The sequence below is a fragment of the Myxine glutinosa genome, chromosome 3 (assembly GCF_964187855.1).
Source record: "Myxine glutinosa chromosome 3, kmMyxGlut1.1, whole genome shotgun sequence".
NCBI classification, from domain to species: Eukaryota; Metazoa; Chordata; class Myxini; order Myxiniformes; family Myxinidae; genus Myxine; species Myxine glutinosa.
This window is the reverse complement of record NC_136263.1, coordinates 141,498,726-141,514,518: the sequence shown is the minus strand read 5'-3', so window position 1 is coordinate 141,514,518 and position 15,793 is coordinate 141,498,726. Positions and strand designations below refer to the sequence as shown.

At 42.2% G+C, this 15,793-nt stretch overlaps 1 protein-coding gene across 2 annotated transcripts in view; it reads right to left on the bottom strand.

Moving 5' to 3' along the window:
* Window positions 1-15,793, bottom strand: part of LOC137423156 (putative carboxypeptidase X1) — a 73,183-nt gene that overhangs the window by 11,771 nt on the left and 45,619 nt on the right. For both annotated transcript variants that reach the window (XR_013622883.1, XM_068110001.2), the window contains exons 9-12: window positions 11,585-11,708; window positions 11,158-11,354; window positions 10,865-11,044; window positions 654-948 (exon numbers count right to left, since the gene is read on the bottom strand). Coding sequence is in view for 1 of the 2 variants with exons in the window: in XM_068110001.2 (XP_067966102.2) it covers window positions 654-948; window positions 10,865-11,044; window positions 11,158-11,354; window positions 11,585-11,708 (796 nt within the window). In the remaining variant the exon portion in view is untranslated. The remainder of the gene's footprint in view (window positions 1-653; window positions 949-10,864; window positions 11,045-11,157; window positions 11,355-11,584; window positions 11,709-15,793) is intronic.

Below are 15,793 nucleotides of genomic sequence, written 5' to 3'. Positions count from 1 at the left end.
CTTATTCTGATGTTTTGGAAAAGCGAAAAAAGTATTTAATAATATAATCTTTCTTTTGGGTGCAGAGAAAGACAGCTTGATTAGAAAACAGACTCATTACATTTCACTCACAATGGGCACAGGTTTGGTGCGCCACGCTCGATGGAAACAAAATGGCTTCAAATTGCAAGTTGTCATTACTCCGAGTTTGCAGGGACTCTACGTATATCCATATAAGATCCAATGTCTGTGTGTCCTTTTTGCATTTTTGTATTTGCTTGTCTTTGCTCCCAAAACCACTGGTCTCACATAGTTGAAAATAGTACACTATTAACACCAATAACTGTGGCCATGTCGGTTCAAGAATAATTTGATTTGGACAAAATTAGGATTTTTATTATTCACAGCATTCCAATGCCCAGACAAAGCAAGTATGAGCTATGCTTCACATGGCTTGATGGATGACTCCTGGTCTGCCACTGTTCCTGTTTCCAGTTCTTATAATAAATATATATATATATAACTGCAAACATCTCAACAAAAAGTGTGCCTGGGGCCCATTGGCTTGCTAGCTTTATAATAAGCAATAATCAAGCTGCCTGTTTGATTAGTTGAACACTTAAATGTTTCTAGGGGGATTGGGAGTCAATGAGAAAAACATAAATTAAACTTACTTCCTGGAACTGTGTGCCAAGCCGCTCCATTAACAGTGCCCCTTCCAGGACTAAAGTCATCATAATGGCACATGCGGCGATGAGGGTCAGCCATGTTTCGATGGCTGGATGCATAAGCAGTTGCCAACCACTTGAAGAAGTTGTTATCAGGAGTAGGAGTCAGCGCACTGGGAGCCCAGTCACGGGCCATGTCATATGGGTAGGTCACGACAAGCTCTCCTCCGTGCAGGCTTGCACCAAGAACGAATGGAAACTTTTCCATCCAAGCGATCACAGCCCGGGTTTCCGGAGCTACCTAGGGCATACTCAGTGACTTGTAAGTATTTAACCTTGAGAACAGTCTTGAAATGTTCATCACACATGTGCTATTTGGCAACCTTTGTGAGACATACAGTTGTGGAAAAAGATTACCGCATCAGCTTAATTTTTTCTGTTTATTTCCTGCTATTTCGAGAAGATTTCCTCTACATTTGACTATTACATGTTGTGGGGTTTTTGGTTTTACTCTTAAGTTTTTCTTGAATTGTAAAGTGCTCTGAGATTTTGTTCCTGGAAACCATAATATAAGAAACCAATTTGATTGATCAATTGATTTTGCACAATATTAAAAAAAAGAAAACTTAATTTGAGAAAAAACTTTTAAAACATGGAAAAAAAATAATTGTTTCAATCTTTATGCATCAAAAAAATCTTATTTTGCAGAAACCAAGGCAACCAGCATCAAACAATATGTATAGTGAATAGCTACAATGATAAACATTTCGGCTAACTTAAGGTTGCTGAAATAAGATCAAGCATCTCAACCAAGACTATAATTTGTGACTAATATATGGTTCAACATGCTGTATCACTTATGAAAGTTTGTCACTTACTGGGTATGCTGGTAAGATAGCTGTGAGGTATGCACACTCACCTCGAAGCTGTCTCGCCTGGGTTTGAATATTAGCGTAGCTAAATAAACTGTCATCCTGATTTTTCACTGGCAGGATAATTCATCAATGTGTGTGCCCTCAGATGGGCGTTAAACTGGATGCCCTGTCTGCTAGCATTTGTTGATGGACAAATAAATAAATAAATACATATTAATTAATTAAATAATTAATTAATTAAATAATTAATTAGGTTCGCTATTACTGGTACCCTGGCAAAATTCCAAATTCCTGCTCTAATTTGCAGGGGGCATTGATTGCATCTGTGGCATTTCCATGTCCATTAAATAAACCAGCAACGGTACCCACCCCATGGGCGGGGCTTCAATTGGGAAGCCCAAATGAAAAGGCAAAATATCAGAAATTGAAGGCTTTTTTATTTTAAACGATTCATATAAACATCTGTTGAATCATATCACACGCAAATCATCAAAATCTAAACAGTACATGGCGCGCATTTTGAAAAAAGATTGAATTCTGCAAAACGGAAGCGGCCGCTACACATCTTTCTCAATCGCACGTTTGTGTGAAGAGTGCGCGCCGAATCTGTAACACGGAAGCGGCCGCTACAACAGTTTCTCAGTCGCTTTGCACATGCTGCCATGTTACTTCGGAGCCGCACGTTTATATAGGAAGAGTTCGTCAGGAGTCGATCCACTCTCTCCTGGCACGTAGAATAAACAGTATTTGTAAAATTTCAACAAAAGCCACATCACTGTTCATATCGGTAAATATTATTCCATCTTGTTTGGAAAAACTGGAAAATTGGAAAAATTGGAAAAACAATATAGCCTATTTTACTCCAGGAGATCCCAGTATTACGCACCCAAAATATCGTTGCGATCGGTTGAGCCGTTTTTGCGGTACCTTCGAACGAACGGACGGACATTTGGTGAATTATAGTAAGATGATGCTAATCTGCAGCCATGTGTTGCATATGAACAAAAATTACTTGCTGAACATGGATTTTTACCTGCAACGTGCTGCAGGTCTACAACAACTTCGTGTAGTTGTTGGTGTTGTAAACAGTAAAGAGTCGGTAAACATTGTCTACCTCTGGTGTACACTCACGTGAAAAAATAAGTGCACCCCATGTAAAGTTTTGACTTTTTCAACATATTTCAACATCAGCTATTTGATCTTCATTTCAACAATATTGACAGATAAAGGTGATATAATATAACAAATATCATGAAACATCTCCATTTTGTAGACCTGGTGTTGGGCTAGCGGCTAGGGTGCCGGCTTAGGATCCTAGGATCCTGGGTTCGAATCCCGGTCGATCGCTGAATTAACGCCAGGGGGGTTGACTCAGCCTGTCATCCTTCCGAGGTCGGCTAATTGAGTACCAGTTCACTGGTAATTCCCTGTTTGTCGTTGAAGGTGGCAAAAAGGGTTGGCGTCAGGAAGGGCATCCGGCCGTAAAACATTGCTTCAAAAAGGGGACCAAAAAACAACAACTACCACGGTCCCCGAAAAGGCCAACCCCCGCTTTGCGGGGAAAAATGGCCTCTAAACGGTGGTTTTGGGGTTTTTTATCTACATTTTGTAGACCATTGTATAATTTAAATAAACATAAGTGCAAATTTTGCATGTGGAAAAAGTAAGTACACCCTTGGCTCTAATAGGTGGTATTGCCCCCTTTGGCAGAAACAACCTCAAGTACGCGTTTCTTATAACTGTCTACCAGTCTCTGACATTGACTGGGAGAAATTTTTGCCCACTCCTCCATGCAGAATTCTTTCAGCTGTGCGATGTTTGAGGGGTGTCTTGCATGCACAGCTCGTTTCAAATACCACCACAACATCTCGATGGGATTTAGATCCGGGCTTTGACTTGGCCATTCCAGAACCCTCCATTTCCTTCTTTTCAGCCATTCCTTGGTGGATTTACTGGTATGTTTACGGTCATTGTCATGTTGCAAGCTCCACCTTCGGTTGAGCTTCAACTTTCCGACAGATGGCCTCACATTATCCTCAACTACCCTCTGGTACAATGAAGAATTCATAGTGGATTATACGATGGTGAGCTGCCCAGGCCCTGATGCAGCAAAGCTGCCCCAAACCATAATATTTCCACCACCATGCTTTACAGTTGGTATCAGGTTCTTGTGGTCAAATGCTGTCTTTGGTTTTCGCCAAACATGTCTTCTGGTACTGTGGCCAAATAGCTCTACCTTTGACTCATCTGTCCAGAGCACATTGTTCCAGAAGTGCTGGTCTTTGCCTAGGTGTTCATTGGCAAACTTTAGTCTTGCCTTGATGTTGTTTCTGGACAGCAAAGGTTTCCTCCTGGCACACCTCCCATGTAGATCAAATTTGTGCAGCCTCTTTCTAATGGTAGACTCGTGCACTTTGACATCAACAGTGGCAAGAGCTAACTGTTGGTCCCGTGATGACATTCTGGGGTTCTTAGAGACTTCTTTCAGCATCTTGCGGTCTGCTCTCGGGCTGAACTTGCTGGGGCGGCCTGGCCTGAACAAGTTGGCAGTTGTTTGGAATCTTCTCCACTTGTAGATGATCTTCCGGACATTTGAATAATTGATTTCAAATTGATTGGAGATCTTATTAAATCCCTTCCCAGACTTGAAGGCATCTATAACCTTCTTTCTGAAGACTCAGAGAGCTCTTTTGATCTAGGCATGGTGACGCCGCACACTTCAACAACAAAGAGCAAACCAAACTAAATGTCTGAGGTTTAAATAAGACCGGTTCCTCCAAGATCCTCTCTAACGATGTTCTAATCATTTGCACCTGAGCTGGTGCACCTGATTCTAATTTTAGCTATTTGAAGTAGTGATAAATGTAGGGGTGTACTTACTTTTTCCACATGTGAAATTTGCATTTATGTTTATTTAAATTATACAATGGACTACAAAATGTAAATGTTTCATGATATTTGTTATATTATATCACCTTTATCTATCAATATTGTTGAAATGATGATCAAATAGCTGTATGTTGAAATATGTTGAAAAAGTCAAAACTTTACATGGGGTGTACTTACTTTTTCACGTGACTGTATCTCATGTGTTAAATGGGTCAAGCCTGTAAGTGTAAAGCTTGTTTTAAAATATATTTGGAATTACATACTCGATATATTGATTGTAATCATTGAAGCGACATTGCTTGTTCGAGGTAATCGCCGCGATGTAGCTGGAAATTGCTGGAATCGTTGTTGAAGTATCATTGCATCAATATTGCTTGAAATATTTAATTTGCTACCTGCGATGTATCTCTGCTGAATAGTATTTCTGTATCTTTTCGGGTTCTTTATTTTCGCTTTCATTTGGACATTTGCATGAATAAGGTCTCTAAGTATAAATTTTTCTGACTTTTTAAAATCAACTTCCTTGCGCTCATCAATTTCATCATAATCATAAGGCCAGCTGGCAGGGAGCAGAATCAGATGGGACAAAACAAATTCTGAGTATTTGGCCTTGTTGAGGTGATCCCATATAGTAGGTATTAAGTACTCTTCCAGAATGCTAATTGCTCTTTTTTTTCTTCTTCTTTTTGTATACAAGATCGAGGCTCGTTTAAGAGCTAGCACATCAAGCACATAAAACACAAAAAACATAAACGGACACGTAAAACTATAAAGGGAGGGCGAAACACGATGAGGAGAGAGAGGGAAGCACACAAACACAACAGTAGGGAACAGGGACATCGGGAGATCTGTTCGAAGGGAGAGGGCTGGGGTGGGAGAGGGCTGGGGTGGGAGAGGGCGAGGGAAGGGGTACACGGAACAAAACAAATTGACACTACAAGGAATTTCAGGAATGAAGTCGGGGATTGAAAGATGTGGATTTGGGGTATATTAACGGGGGTAGAAAAGATCAAGGTTTTGGATGGAGGAAGATAAGAGATGGTGAACAGCTCTTTTAAAGACCTGGAGGGAGGAGTGAGATTGAAGAGAGTGAGGGAGTTTGTTCCAGAAGCGGGAGAAAAGAGAAATGAAAGAGTGATGGTGAGCAGAGAGTCTTGATTTTGGCAGTTTCACCAGAAGACGGTTGCTGGCAGTTCTTGTGCATCCTGCAGGAATATTTTGGGGACACAGCACAAACAGAGCTGGGGGAGCTAGGCCAGAGAGGAGTCGGTAGAAGACAGAAAGACCACCAAACTGCCTGCGGTGAGTGAGAAAGGCCCTCAGAATCAGCTTCATCGTGGGAGATACCAATGATCCTGAAAGCTTTGGTTTTAACAGCATGAAGCCGAGCTAGGTGTGAGGCAGGAGCACCAGCCCAGAGGGGAGAGCAGTATTCCATTGAGCTGCAGATGAAAGCCTTGTATGTGGTGAGGGGTGCTCAGGTGTGCCAGGGAAGGACTTCGCATGACGGAGGATGTTCAGTCAGCGACTGGCTTTGGAGGCCAGCTTGGAAATGTGGTTTTCCCGGGAAAGATCATGGCAGATCATGATACCCAAAAGCGTGAGTGACAGAACTTCTTGGAGAGGATTGTTGAGAAAGTAGATGGGAGGGTTTTCCAGATGGTCCTTTTGGAGAGACATAGTAGGAATGTGAGATTTGTCAGGATTGAAAGACATGTTCCACTTGTTTGACCAGTTTGTGATTTTGTCCAGGTTTGCAGAGAGTGAAGAGGCTGCTGCCTGCCGATCTGAGGGTTGAGATATGGAGTGACAGAGAGTGGAGTCATCAGCAAAGAGATAGAGAAGATTTTCCAGAGAGTCGGAAAGATCATTGATGAATACCAAAAAAACCACAGGGCCCAGAACTCTGCCTTGGGGAACTCCAGCCTGAACAGGAAGGGGCAATGAGAGAAATCCATTCAGGGCCACACGTTGACTATGACCAGAGAGGAAGTCCACAAGCCATGCATGGAGATTTCCATGGATACCATAGAATGAGAGTTTGATGAGCAGGGCGGTGTGCCAGACCATATCGAAGGCATGTGATATGTCAAGGGAGACGGCTCTGATTTCCTGTTTGGCGTTGAGGGCCTCCATCCATTGTTGTGACAGCAGAAGCAACATGTCCAGAGTAGAGTGACCTCGTCTGAATCCAAATTGATGATCTGAGATCAAGCCATTGGAGAAGAGGAAGGATTTAATGTCAGAAGCGATGATGGATTCCATGACCTTGCTGATGGTTGGGAGCAGGCTGATTGGTCTGTAGTTGCAATGATCTGTTTTTGCACCTTTTTATGTAAAGTGGTAATGTTGGCTGATTTCCAAGCACATGGTAGATGACCTTGAGCAAAAGAGAAGGTGAAGAGAACAGAGAGAGTGTACGAAAGAGCTACAGAGCAGGATTTTAGGACCTATGGGCTGATGCCGTCTGGTCCAGTTGCAGAATAAGAATCGAGGTTTGACAGAAACTTCTCCACCTTGTCTGGAGAGAAGGACACAGAGTCCAGGAGCAGTTGGGTATGACCGGGTGTGGTGGGTATAGAGAGAGATGGGTTTGGGACACAAGATGTTGAGGCAAACACAGAGTTGAGGCATTCAGCTTTTTCACGTGTGGAGTCAGCTGTGTAGCCGTTTGAAGTAAGGGGGGATGGAGGGGGAACAAACACCAGAAACAGATTTGACCAGACACCACCAGGATTTGGAAGAGGGAGACAGGTTTGAGAGTTCAGCATTGAGAGTCGAGAGATCTTGTTTCCTGGCTCTCCTGAGGGTAGACACACACTTGTTCTGGGCTTTGTGAAAGGAACTGAGATTGCCTTCAGTTGGATTAGCCTTCCAAGAGGCAAAGGCAAGTTGTTTCATGGCAACTGCCTCACCACAAGATTCTGTGTACCATGGATGGGAGGAAGGGTATGACAACTGAAGACGAGATGGGATAAATCTGTGCATGAGAGAGAGCAATTTTCTTTGGAAGAATTCCCAGGATGAGTTGATTTCAGAGGCGGTGGAGATGGGAGACCAGTCCAGATGATTAATGGCTGCCCGAAGACCGTGCCAGTCGGCCTGAGTGAAATGCCCGACTCGTCGACGCTGAGGAGGCTCTCTGAGAATGGCCAGACAGATGTCCACTTTAACAAGCACATGATCAGAGAACCGATTGTAGCAGAAGAAGAACAGCAGACATTTGCAGGAAAGTTAGTCATAACCAAGTCCAGAAGAGATGATGTACCATTGAATGTGATCCGGGTCGGGAAATTGACAGATTGTGTCAGTCCCAATGAGTCGTAGAACTCCTTTCCTGAGGTGCCATGGCTGGTGAGAGAGGAACCCACACACAGCCATACATGATGACAGTTGAAGTCGCCACATATGAGGAAGAGAGAGTTGGGATGAATGGATAGAAGTTGGTCCATGTTGTCAGACAGCGAGATGTAAATGGAGTCATCACTGTTTGGTGGATGGTACAGAACACATATGAACAAAAGGTAGGAGCGGAGGGGAAGCCGTAGCCAGAGGTACTCCTGGGGGTGTGGTGGAGAAAGGGCAGTGCAGGGAGAGTGAGGAAGAGAGTTTTTGATAAAAATAGCAACCCCACCACCAGGATGAGGCTCAGGTCTATCATACCGGAGGAAGCAGTAACCAGGAAGAGATATTAAGGAATCAGGGACATCTTGAAATAGGAAAGTTTCTGTTGGGCAGATTAAGTCTGAACTTTCAGATTTTCAGATTGTTCATTTAAGATTTTCAGATAATTTTCAGATTAATTAAGTCTGAATTAAGTCTGTCTTCTTGAACTTTCAAAGTGTGAGAAAAAGTGGAGTCAACCCACACCATTTAGCATTGCAGTTATTTAAATAGTGCCACTCGTGCTGTGAAGAGGAAATTCCTTTCCAGTGGATCATAACATGAACTGCTGCTCCATGTGAACCACACGTGTTAAATCTCAACTCATCTGAAAATACAAGTCCAAATGACTTCCACATGCTTCAGAGCCCATTTCAGTTGCACATTCCTCATTTTATCATCAGAAATAGCCTCTTGTGAGGTGTTCAGACATGAAGACTTATGTCCACAATGCAATCCAGACAGAGTGGCTGCTCACAATCGTCGGTCCTCCCTGGCTTTCTTCAGATCAGTTGATGCTGCTGCGTCCCTGAGCCACAGGCATTCCAACATTCCATCTTCTAAATTTTTACAAGTCCTCTTTCATCCTTGTCCCTTTTTTCATATGAAATTTCCATTTTCCTTGTGCTTCTTCAAGTCTCTTCAGCACCATGCCTAGCAACTGCTATGATCATGCGAATAGAGAGCTCACTGTCACCCGAATCCCAATGTCTGTCTTCTTCCCCTTCATCCCCCTGTAATTAATGTCTCTTAATCTTTCCCTGTTGTGTCACTCCATGCATTATCTGCCATTCGTTAACTAAGGAAATAGCAAAATCACATGTGTTACATCAATCAGAAGTGAGACCTGTCATGTGTAATGTCATGAACGGGGCTATATGAGCGATCACAGAAGTGAACAGGGAGTTGTTGTTGTTGTTGAGAGTTCGCTGAGGGTGTTTATTCATGATGAGTGGACAAAGAATGGCCAGGATGGGAAATTGTGGTGCAAGAGGCCCGGGACAGCATGAGGCAATATAAGTACTACCCACAGTATGAGCCAGTGCCAGTTCAGTTAGAGCAGACAGGTGAACAGCATGATCACCGTGCCAACCTGCATGCCCTCCAGGGGCGGATCCAGGAATTTCAAGACGGGGGGGGGGTGCATGAAACTATAGCGCTGTGGGGGGGGGGGGGGATAAAGCAGGGATCTGGGGGTCCTCCCCCAGGAAATTGAAAAAAAATTGATCGTCAGAAACGGCATGTCGTGCGTTCTTGGAAGTTTCTGCAGTTCCTTATGTTCTTCCCTGGTCCAACAGTTCAGCAGATTCGCACCGCCTGCACCCTCATCCTGGATGGAAGGGGGGTGCGCACCCCCTGCACCCCCCCTGGATCTGCCCCTGCCCTCACGCTAAGCAACTGTAATGTGTGCTCCAGCTGCAATGCAACTGATCTTTGTCTGATTGACATGGAAGTTAAATGAGGAATCCGGTTCGAGTGAACAAGGGCCTGCCATTATTATGTACTGTGTGGCTGTAATAAACATATTAGGTTGTTCATAATCCTTGTCATCTTTCAACCCAGTCATTGACAGCAACCTCATCGCTAAAGGGAAGCCACCCATCTCTAACTCCCCATCTGTATCCTCTTACGTGTCTCGTGTTGCTTGTGTGAGTCTGGTTTTTAAGAATAGTCTAAATTAGGTGATGAATCTCATTTGTGTTTCGCGATTCTTTGCCTCCTACTCCCTTTTGATTTATTTATCTTCACATTGATTCATTAGTTGTGGTGACCTTGATGCCTTTGACACAATGTTGTTGACCTTGATTATTTATTACATCTGTCATATGTAATTTTATCATTGCTGTCATTTTGAGCCGCAGATTCGGCCCCAGTGTGATTAAATTATGATTGAGAAGAGCGACTGCGATAACTTTGGTGCACGGGCCTGATTAATTAACTAGCAACTACATCGTGCCGCTTACGGCGCATTCATGTGACTTCCTCTCCACGCTCGGGCATCAAACCTGGGAGTTTATATCTACCACTCTTGGGTCACCGGCCCATTAGGGAGATCCAGCACTGTTACAATATGACAAGACCATGGGAATGACCTCGGTCTGCACAATAAAACAAGTCAATTGATATATGTGGGAAAATTGCATGCTCAGACTAGGAATCGGACCCACGTCCTCTGGAAAACCGCACCAGTGCTCTGCTATCTGAGCTTTCTGGCCGACCCTTGACTGAGCATGCAATTTTCCCGCACATATGATTGCCACTCTTTCCGTCAATGCTTCCGGGACACTCGCTGCCAACCATAAGAGCACCAACGGCCTGAACACGAGAGGGTCTTCCTCCAATGGAGGGGGGGACAAATCCATGTCCTCTATTGTAAACACCACTGGGTGCGTAGCGAAGAAATTACATATATCAATTAAATTATTTAATCCCACTCCTTCATATATCATTGCAACAACCCTGGATTTTAGCAATTTTAAACCACCTCATCCACCTCCATTAATGGCCTCTTCTCGAAATAAGCAACAAATTATTGAGGCCATTGTGATGCTGTTTCTACAATCAGCATCGCCATGTAATCAAAACATTTTTTCTGTCATGTCCAATAAAGTGTCAAATGGGACATAAGGAAGTACTCAACAATAGTATGAGGCCTACAGTAGAGCCAGCACCACAATGGCCTCAATGAAAGCAACAGGAATAAAAACAGAAGATTGCCACTGAACGCAGTAAGAAGCATTTCTATCGTTTGTGTAATAGTTTTATCAACTTGAGTACTTATAGACATACCAGTGCTTTGTCAGTGTTGTACCAACCAGGAACAGGAATGTAGTGATTTGGGAAATCGTGTGGAACTTTATTTTCTTCTTCTGCTTTCCAGAGCAGGGAATTGAGATCAGCAAAGTTGTGGTTAAGGTCAATTCCTTGTTGATTCCACCTACCTAAGGCCCAACCAGACAGCTCTGAACCCTGGGTAAACAAGAAAGGGATGCAAACACACAATCAGCATAGAATCTATGTGTGTGCATGCATTTTTAATAATTGAAAGCATCTCAAAGCAATGTTTGTTCTTTTCATTTCACCTTTATGTATGCAGCCTCTGATCCATCAGGATTCATCGAGGGTAGTAAATGTATGCGGGTGTGGTTTATTAGAAACCCCACATGAGTATCGCCTGCGTAATAGTGATGACATAGGAACTGCATAAGATTCAGCAGTAATTCCTTGCCCAGCACTTCATTTCCGTGCATGCCAGCCACGTATCTGAATTCAGGCTCCCCTGGATTAAAACAAATGTCACATATAGTTATGAACATACTCCTTTTGTCAAGGAAAACAAGTGACAACCACAGCACCAATCCTGTATCTCACTCAACATTTATAGATAAAAACAAGTTGGCGATGAAGAAATTTATGACGTACTGTGAAAATATAACAATCTTATATTAATATTTTGAGTTTAATCATTCCTCATGTCTTTGCCTGTATCTGGTACTATTGTGAACCTACCTGGTTCATGGACGCCAGGGTTGTCCGACATCTCCATCACGTACAGCTTACGGCCCTGGTAGCTTTTCCCAATGCTGTAAATGCGTGCGATGTCGGGACATTCATCCCTGATGACTTGCATGAACTTAGGAAATTCGCAAAGGGGAACATTTCATTAGTGATTTCCCTTGCTATGTCATAATGTTAAAGGTCCTACAGACAAATGAAAGGAAGACTTTCAAAGAAGAGTTGGGTTCGGTAGATTCAAAGTTCAGTATATTGCTTAAAGTTTAAACAGAGGTTGATAAACGTTTAGTGTAATATTTTCAAAAAATTACGGCTTTCAAAAAATAATGGTTTTGAATACTAACAACATAGTGTAGCAGCATAGCAAACCTGTTGTGCATTTTGTGATACAAGCACCAAATTTGGCACAAATGTACATTAATATGTTGTGAACATTTTCAGATATTGGGCCACTTGAAATTCCGTAATTTTTTTTTTCAAATTTTTTCAAATTTCGTAATTTCAAATTTTTCGGGTGACACCGTCACAATTTCGGTCTTCGAGGCCGGCCGATATAGTAGGGCGGCTTAGCCCAAATATTCAAAAGAATTGTGCATTTTGTGATACAAGCACCAAATTTGGCACAAATGTACATTAATATGTTGCGAACATTGTGTGGTCAGCAATGAAGACGAGAGTCTGAATTACATGTATGCAAAAGACCTTGTGAACCAGTGAAGCAAATACACGGGTAAGCATGAATTAAATCTAGGGCATGATATAATTTCCATGATGTTTACCTCTACACTCAATGGTGGAACGAGGTAATGTTTTGATCCCAGCTTGTCTGTATGTCTGTTTGTCTGTTAGTCCACAAAATTCCAGACAAAGCTTGTAGTAGTGGTAGTTGTAGTGGTAGTGGTGATAACAGAAATTGTTATATAGAACTGAACTTATATTATTATTATATGCAGAAAATAACTTCATTTCTATATGCCCTGCAGTGGACAGGTTAATTGGTTTATGCACTGAAGGGGTCACCCTGGTGTGCACTGCTGTGTTCTGCCTCACTGAGTTGTTCAGGTATGATGTACTCAGCACAAGCTTCCGGTCGGCCCGGAGGTGGGGGTGCGGGGCCTGTCACGGAACGTCAAAACAAACGGCCTGCCGGGGCCGCCCAAAAGTCGGGCGTGAGGGGCGCGTCCACTAATGGAACGCCTCTCGCTTCCCAGATCGAGGGCCACGTGGTCAGGAGAACCTCGTCCCTTCCGGTCACACTTTGCCTATCGGCCGGCCTCGAAGACCGAAATTGTGACGGTGTCACCCGAAAAATTTGAAATTACGAAATTTGAAAAATTTTGAAAAAAAAAATTACGGAATTTCAAGTGGCCCAATATCTGAAAATGTTCGCAACATATTAATGTACATTTGTGCCAAATTTGGTGCTTGTTTCACAAAATGCACAATTCTTTTGAATATTTGGGCTAAGCCGCCCCACTACATGCGGTGTTCCCATCTGAACCCTTGCCTCATTATGTGGGGTAAACTCAGGTTCCAAATCCCACATACCATTTATATTATCTTTTGTTTATTAATGTCAATGTAAAGCATGGAAAACTTCCCTGACATCTACTGTTTTTGTCCAGCACAAGATTCATCCTTGGTAAGCCGAGATCAATAAGAATAAAAAAGAGGATTTCAACCAACTTTTCAGGGCATTCCTTTTTACGGGATTTTAGAACAAATTCACAAAGGGGAAAGGCTTAAAATTGTGTTCATCGAAGTGTATTAATTACATTAATGAACAGGATTAAATAATTAAATTGATATATATGTGGGAAAATTACACGCCCAGACGAGGAATACGAACCCAGGTCCTCTGGGGAACCGTACCAGTGCTCTGCCACCTGAGCTATCTGGGCGAGCTAGATCCTGGACCTGGGTTCGATTCCTGGTCTGGGTGTGTAATTTTCCCACATTTATCAATTTAGGAAGTTTATTAAATACCTATCAAGATAGGTTGTTCAGGAATCGCATTCACTCAAAGCTAACAGAAAAATTCTCAGAACCAAGTACAGCTTTGATAGTATTGCCACGATTTTGTCGAATTTGTAGTCCTGGTATTATACAGTGCATTCAGAAAGTATTCAGACCCCTTCACTTTTTTGACATTTTGTTATGTTGCAGCCTTTTGCTGAAATCGTTTAAATTCATTTTTTCCCTCATCAATCTACACTCAATACCCCATAATGACAAAGAGAAAACAGAATTTTGGAAAGTTTTGCAAATTTATTGAAAAAAAAAAACTGAAATATCACATTTACTTACATAAGTATTCATACCCTTTGCTATAACACTTGAAATTTAGCTCAGGTGCCTCCAATTTCTCTTGAGCATCTTTGAGATGTTTCGACACCTTGATTGGAGCCCACCTGTGCTAAATTCAATTGATTGGACATGATTTGGAAAGGCACACACCTGTCTATATAAGGTCTCACAACTGACAATGCATATCAGAGCAAAAACCAAGCCATGAGGTTAAAGGAACTGCCTGCAGAGCTCAGAGACAGGATTGTGTCGAGGCACAGATCTGCGGAAGCCTACAAAAAAATCCCTGCTGCATTGAAGGTTCCCAAGAGCACAGTGGCCTCCATAATTCTTAAACGGAAGAAGTTTGGAACAACAAGGACTCTTCCTAGAGCTGGCTCCCCGGCCAAACTGAGCAATCGGGGGAGAAGGGCCTCACTAAGAGAGGTGACCAAGAACCCGATGGTCACTCTGGCAGAGCTTCAGAGATCCTGTGTGGAGATGGGAGAAACTTCCAGAAGGACAACCATCACTGCAACACTCCACCGATCTGGGCTTTATGGCAGAGTGGCCAGACGGAAGCCTCTCCTCAGTGAAAGACACATGAAAGCCCGCTTGGAGTTTGCAAAAAAGCACCTAAAGGACTCTCGGACTGTGAGAAACAAGATTCTGTGGTCTGATGAAACCAAGATTGAACTGTTTGGCTTCCATCCGGCCACTCTGCCATAAAGCCCAGATCGGTGGAGTGTTGCAGTGATGGTTGCCATAAAGCCATTTTCATCTAACTTTTGAAGGTGTTTATATGGTAACAGGTGGGTACACTTGTCTGTTTATTTTGCATTTTGTTTCATAGTTTTTTTTAAACAGTAGTGTCTGAAGAATACTGTAAGCATGGATTGATTTAGCTTACTCTTTGCTTTTGCTTCCTGGTGTCAGATGAACGGAGTCCATTTTAATTTGGGGGAATACTGTGTAACTGGATAATGTGCACAATCACACCAGAGGTGAACTTTTTGCCTATCGGTCTCATGCTGAATGCAGTGGGTGGGATTCAGCAGAGAACACTATACTTGTGACTTATGTGTGAGGAAGCAAAAAGCTTCGAGAAAGTACTCCCCTTAAAAGAAATGTTGAGCTTTTTGGAAAATTTAATGAAAACTGTGATTTGTGGTGGAAAGTCATACTTCCAATAATACGTCCTCATTTGATTTTGTAATTGTATTCTTATTCTTGCTTCTTATTACGTTTGTCTTTGGTTTTTTAGCTATTTTTGGTTTGGTTTGATGGGTTTTTTCTATGTTTTGATTTGATTTACTTATGGTTGGGTATGTACTAATTGCAAGATAATACATAAAATTAAATTTGAATTCGTTTAAAATTCAGGCTGTAACAAAACAAAATATGAAAAAGTCAAGAATATGTGAAAAAGTCAAAGGGTGTGAATACTTTCTGAAGACCCTTTTTGCTAGAAAAATAAGTCCTGGTAGTAACCCTAAATTAGCCATATATTAGCCAATCTGTGAAAAAATTTAAAAGAAGCTAGTTTCAACTGATTTTGGTGGGTATGGGTATGGACAACTTCCAAAAAAAAGTAAGGAGGGATAGGGGTTGGGGAAACCTTTTTATTAGAGGTCAAAGGTCATTGACCTCTGCCTAAATCATATAAAATTGTATTTCAGCAACAAAATATGGTATATAGATGATCTTGGTGTCAAAATGCACAGGATTACGAAAGAAGATGACACAAGATAATTATTGACCCTTGGGACCAAATCCTGACCTCTGAAAATGAGGTCAAAGGTCAAAAAAGCTGTTTTATCACTAAAATGTCATATTTATAACAGGAAAATTACCATATTATATAAAAATGAGCAAAAAAAAAACCGAAGAGGTTAATTTCAACTTACGTGGTGGATA